Source organism: Saccopteryx leptura, chromosome 8, assembly GCF_036850995.1.
Source record: "Saccopteryx leptura isolate mSacLep1 chromosome 8, mSacLep1_pri_phased_curated, whole genome shotgun sequence".
In the NCBI taxonomy this organism is placed as follows: Eukaryota; Metazoa; Chordata; class Mammalia; order Chiroptera; family Emballonuridae; genus Saccopteryx; species Saccopteryx leptura.
Genome location: NC_089510.1, coordinates 54094301 through 54100300, shown reverse-complemented (window position 1 = coordinate 54100300; position 6000 = coordinate 54094301). Strand labels below are relative to the sequence as shown.

General features: G+C 41.7%; 1 protein-coding gene across 14 annotated transcripts in view; it reads right to left on the bottom strand.

Annotated features, from left to right (window-relative positions):
• LOC136379841 (kalirin-like) overlaps positions 1-6000 on the bottom strand; it is a 231801-nt gene that overhangs the window by 82011 nt on the left and 143790 nt on the right. For 8 of the 14 annotated variants that reach the window (XM_066347443.1, XM_066347446.1, XM_066347444.1 and 5 more), the window contains one exon: positions 1258-1362. In XM_066347443.1, coding sequence (XP_066203540.1) covers positions 1258-1362 — 105 coding nt within the window. The remainder of the gene's footprint in view (positions 1-1257; positions 1363-6000) is intronic. The other 6 variants (XM_066347445.1, XM_066347448.1, XM_066347451.1 and 3 more) reach the window with 1 other exon arrangement.

Genomic DNA, 6000 nt, shown 5'->3' with positions numbered 1-6000 from the left:
CCACCATCACCTCCACCTCCACCTCCTCCTTCCCCCTCCTCCACTACCTCCACCTCCTCCCCCCCTCCTCCACAACCTCCACCTCCACCATCACCTCCACCTCCACCTCCTCCTTCCCCCCTCCTCCACTACCTGCACCTCCACCTCCACCTCCTCCTTCCCCCCTCCTCCACTACCTGCACCTCCACCTCCACCTCCTCCTTCTCCCCCTCCTCCACTACCTCCACCTCCACCTCCACCACCTCCTCCCCCCTCCTCCACTACCTCCACCTACACCTCCACTACCTCCTCCACCACCTCCTCCCACCTCCTCTTCCACCTCCACTTCCACCTCCTCCTCCACCTCCTCCACCTCCACCTCCACCTCCACCTCCACCTCCACCTCCACCTCCACCTCCACCTCCACCTCCACCTCCACCAACAAATGACACTCTGAAAAGGAAATTCAAAGTGCAATAAAAAAAAACTGAAACCACTACTTCAACTCCAAATGACAGCAACACTAAGAGAAGGCAGGAAAATCACAATGCAGTGAAAGTGTGGTTGGTAAGGAAAGTGAGTGACGGAGCACATGATTTATGCAGCCTGAAGCCTCGAGTCAGAACCTGAAAGCACATTCGACCTTAGCCTCTGCTCCAGAGCAACTGGAATGATCACCGTGTGATCACAGGTCCAATGGACAGCACACTTCAGACACCCGTGAGCCATGCCAGCGAGCCAGGGCATTTTGCAAGCAGAGGACTTGGGCAACCTGCCACATTAGCTTTGCCCACCTTCGAGAGCAACCTCCCCTCAGCAGCATCTCCACCCTCAAGCTGTGTGTGCTGAATTTTAACAGCATGGGACTTGACTGGAAGTTACTGTTGTTTCAGTTTTAGCGTTGAGTATAGGGAAAACAATAAACTAAAACATAGATCTCACAGTCAGGTACAAGAAAATGATCATGGCCTGGAACCACCTCAGACTCCTTTTTGAGACTAATAGTGTCTTTTGGGATCAGCTGCTTCCAAAGACAGAGCCATTACCCCTCATCAATAGGATATGACAGCAGGCAGAGTCCCCCCCTAAGCACTCTATACACCTGGCTACACTGCCCAGAATAAAGTCAGACCTCCAGGGTCAGGGAGGGGACCCCTACCTATACAGTGGGAATCTACATCACCATGAATTCAGAGGGTGTACCTTACCACACACACAAAAATGTCATCACATGCATTGCACGCTGCTTGTTCAAGTAAGAAAGTAAAGAAGCCCTACCATCTCATCCTGCGTAGGGTCATTGTCAAAGATCTTCATTGGCGGAGGGAGAGGGGTGTGTGATTCTTCATCTGGCTCATCTTCGCCCCAACCTTTCTTGCTCTTCTAGAACAAAAGCAGCATTAGTCACTGTCTCATATAAAGAAGCTAATGGATTTGCAATTTAAAAAAAAGCAACATATAAGTTAGCTCTTCTCTCAATGGACCACTACTTTTTTAGTCTGAGTGTTCTCTGTCGAGTAGGTATACTTGCCTACCTTGAAGGACAGTGAGGACCCAATGGGGAACACACACACCCACCCACGACTACCTCATTGACTAGCCAGTAAAAGAGGAAGCCGAGGGGAGTCAGATACAGCCAAACAAGGTTTTGAAGGATTACACTGGGGAACAAAATTTCTGTTGCATCCATGGAAACACTTGTTCTTACCTAATTCCAGTGTGCTGATCTCAAATCTGACATTAGTTTTTCTCTGTAAGCTACAGTTTTTTTTGCAATTCAAGATTTTTAGGTTTTCATCTTATTGTAAAATTTTCAACATTTAGTTTAACATAATGAAGTAGAATGTCTTCTTGGGCATCATCTTTGTGAAAATATCAGGTCTACCGGAAAGTTCTGTCCGTTTCTATCACAACAAGTTTCGACACGTAAGCACGTTTATTTGGCGCATGTGTGCCTCTCTATTTTTATCACTTAATGTATACATACTGACGTAGCAAATTAACTAAAACAAAGTTGCTTCACGTTAGTCTTATGTGTGAAGCGATGGTGTACCCATGGCTACTGATAAAGTTCATTTACGCCACTGTATTTGATACGAATTTCAACAAGGAAGAAATGCTACAGAAGCATGTAGAAATTTATTGAAAGTGTTTGGTGAAGGTACAGTTTCTGATAGGACATGCAGAAGATGGTTCGAAAAATTCGAAACAGGTGATTTTGACCTTTCTGATAAGCCACGTTCTGGGCGACCATCTTTAATCCATGACGATGTTGTTAAGACCATGTTGGAGCAAGATCCTTTCCTGACAACATCGGAGATCGCAGAAAGGCTTAATTCAGCTCAGCAAACCATTTCGGACCATATTCGGAAGATAGGATTGGTGTGGAAATATTCAAGATGGGTGCCACATGAATTAAGTCAGAAGAATTTGGATGATCGAGTCGTCATATGCACATCTCTGCTTGCTCGGAACAAAATCAAGCCCTTCTTGAACCGGATGATAAGTGGGGATGAAAAGTGAATTACCTATGAAAACATCATAAGGAAAAGGGCATATTGTGAACCCGGAAAACCTAACCCTTCCACCTCTAAACCAAATTTGACTCTGAATAAGAGAATGTTGTGTATATGGTGGGACATTTGAGGACCAATACATTATGAGCTTTTAAAACCGAACGAAAAGCTCAATTTGGAGAAGTATTGTCAACAACTGGGTAATTTAAAGACAGCAGTCCAAGAAAAGAGGCCGGCGATGTTCAGTAGGAAGAACATCATACTGCATCATGATAATGCCAGGCCACATGCTGCTTTGGGGACTCGTCAAAAAATTGCAGAACTAGGCTGGGAAATTCTGTCGCATCCACCATATTTCCCAGACCTAGCACCCTCCGACTATCACTTGTTTTTGTCCTTACAAAATTTTTTGAACGGCAAAAAAATTCAAAAATGAAGAAGATATCAAACAAGCACTGGTTCAATTTTTCGCATCAAAAGATAAAACATTTTTCAAAAATGGGATATACAAATTACCCTCATGCTGGCAAGAAATCAATAATAATGGCAATTATATTATTTAATAAAGTTTACTGACGGTAAGAAAAATTTGTATTGTTTTATTCCAAAAACGGACAGAACTTTCCAGTAGACCATATATAATAATTTATATAATGTAGTAAATACACTAATACACTAAAAGATATGATTGCATCAGAATTTGTCTACAATTTCGAAACAGAACATACTAAAATACTTATTTTAATCATAAAATTTGTGCAAAACTTATTTAAATTCTATTCAGGCAAAATTTGCGTTTGTAGCTCTTGCGTTTGTGTACTTGTTGAGGACAATCTTGTTTGATGCTCCAGCAGTAGTCTGCTCATCACTAACAGCTCCAAGATTTTTGGGAAACTTATCAAGGTGACTGTTCAGGAAGTGAATCTTAACGCTCACGTTACATCCAATGTAGAGGAAAGCCAACAGCATCCTTTGAACCAGAAGTTCATAGTTTTCTGCTTTTTTTGTTGCCAAGGAAGTTCTTTGTAACTGCCACAAAAGACTGCCATGCTGCATTCTCCTCCTTATTCATCTTCCTGGAAAATTCTTTGTCATGTATGAGGGTTCGAATCTGAGGTCCATCAAATACACCTGCTTTTATCTTCTCAGAAGACAAGGCAGGAAAAGCAGAAATAATATGTTGAAAGCATTTACTTTCTCTATTCAAAGCCTGAACAAACTGCTTCATTAAGCCAAGTTTGATGTGAAGTGGGGGGAAAATGATCCTGTCCCGATTAACTACAGGTTCATTCACAATATTTTGCATCCCTACTTCCAGAGCTTCACGTTTCAGCCACTCCTTCTGTGTCCAGTGTTTCTCCCGAGCTCAGCTGTCCCACAAACACAGAAAGCAAGGATACTTCGTGAAACCTCTCTGTTGTCCTAGTAGGAAATTTACCATTTTAAGATCCACACAAATGATCCAGGTATGCTCCTCATACTTCAGTAAGTCAAGGACAATTTTTATGTCATTATAATCTTCTCGCAGATGAGTTGAATAACCAATTGGAACCACTGCATAAACATTACAAAAGACATTGTTGTGTAAGAGAACACATTTCAGACTCTGTTTAAAGCTGTCAAGAAATAGCTGCCATTCTGTTGAACTGTAAGTGGTAACACCTAGCTGGCTGAGAAGACTACTGATGTCATGATGTAAACAAAGTGTTTGTCTTTGGGAAAAAAGTCCACACAAATTTGTTCACGCTTCCTGAAATGGGATACTTTAGCTGACCGGTGAAGTACATTCTTTTCTAGAAGCTGGAGGCTAATAACTCAGCTGCTTTCTTTGATAGGCCCAAATCTCTTACTAAGTCATTCAATTCGAGTTGGCTAAACTGCTGAGGGGTTAATGACTGCCTGGCATCAGAAGAAGACCCTTCAGATTGTACAACCATTTCCTCATGCATCTCATCAAAATACACTTGATCACCATGTTTACTTTCTTTGTCCTTAGAAGAAATAAAACCATTGAAAACTGGAACCGGGAGTGTCTCAGAGTGTGGGATAGGTCGTATTGCTGAAGGAATATTAGGATATGCGATCACATGCCGTTTTTTCTTGCCAATGCCCTTTGTATGGATCAGACAGAAATAACAGTCACTGCTGTGGTCCTTAGGTTCACGCCAAACCATGGGAATACCAAAGGCATTTCTTTGCGTTTTCCTTTTGTCCAGTCACGAAGCATTTCCTCACAATTATGACACACAATATGAGGAGCCCAATTCTTGTCTTGATCGCCAAGGAGAACTTGAAAATAGGCAATATATGAACGTGTCACAAATGATGAAATATTGCGCTTTTGACGCTGAAGTGTGTAACAGCCACATATATAACAGAAGGTGTCAGGACTATTCTTACATTTACGCCTACTCAAAGAAGCCATGATTCAATCTTAAAACAAAATAAGAGGGTGTTTTTATCAGATAATAATTTTTTACATTTAAAAACAACTACAATTATGTAAAAATGATGTTTGCAAAACATTAATTGCCTTGTGGTTATGTTCAATCCAAGAGTTGTTGCCCTTTAACTCCAATTTAAAAACCAATGCATGCCATTAACTATAACAAAAAGAAATTAAAATTGCATAAAAACTAGAGCATGCACCAAAAAACAGATTTCAGATTTGGAATCAGCTATGCAGACATATATAGAAAAAGTTCTAAAACCTCATGCAACAGAAAATGAAAAAAAAAATTGTTCCCCAGTGTTAGTTATTAAACCACAATTGGAATATAGTCAGGCTCTACTGCCATTTTCATTTCATTTCTACTGCCATTTGGCAGACAGCATAAAATTACAGAGTATGGTTACTTATCAGGAAGTATTTCTTAGCCATATCAGTGACTAGAGTAGGTTAGTTTGCCAGATAAAATAGCTATCTATTCCACCAACCAAAACATACCCACTATTTTTTGATCACAGAATCTCAGCTTTGGAAGGAACTCAGGGCTCACCCAGTCTGACCTCTTGGCTAACATAGGCCGCTCTCTGTTACGTGAGATCCTGGTCTCCCAAACCCTGCCAGCATGGGTGTCCACTCACTCTCATGAAGGCTCATTTCATTACTAGTTGACCCCCCTTGTAAAGTCTCTTTGAGCTAAAACCTTGCTTGTAATAAATGTCACCTGCTAATCAAGCTGGACTTGTCCCTTGTACATGTGGTGCTGCTCAAGATACTGGAAAACTGCTACAAGCCCCCAGCACAGTCTTCTGTTTTCCAAGAGGATGGTCTCTATTCTTGTAGTCCTATTCTAAACAGGCCTAGCGTGTTTTGATGGAGTCCTTAGCAGTGGCAAGGAAGTAGGTGACTAACTGGCTCCTCTTGGAGCCAAATCTGGCAAAATGATGTCTGTGTGCTGGACAGTCTAGGTGCTGGTCAGTCTCTGAATTGGTCACCAAACAGGCAAGGTCTTGAAAACTCGGGTGTTGGTCAAGTAAGTTTATAAATATGATATATCAT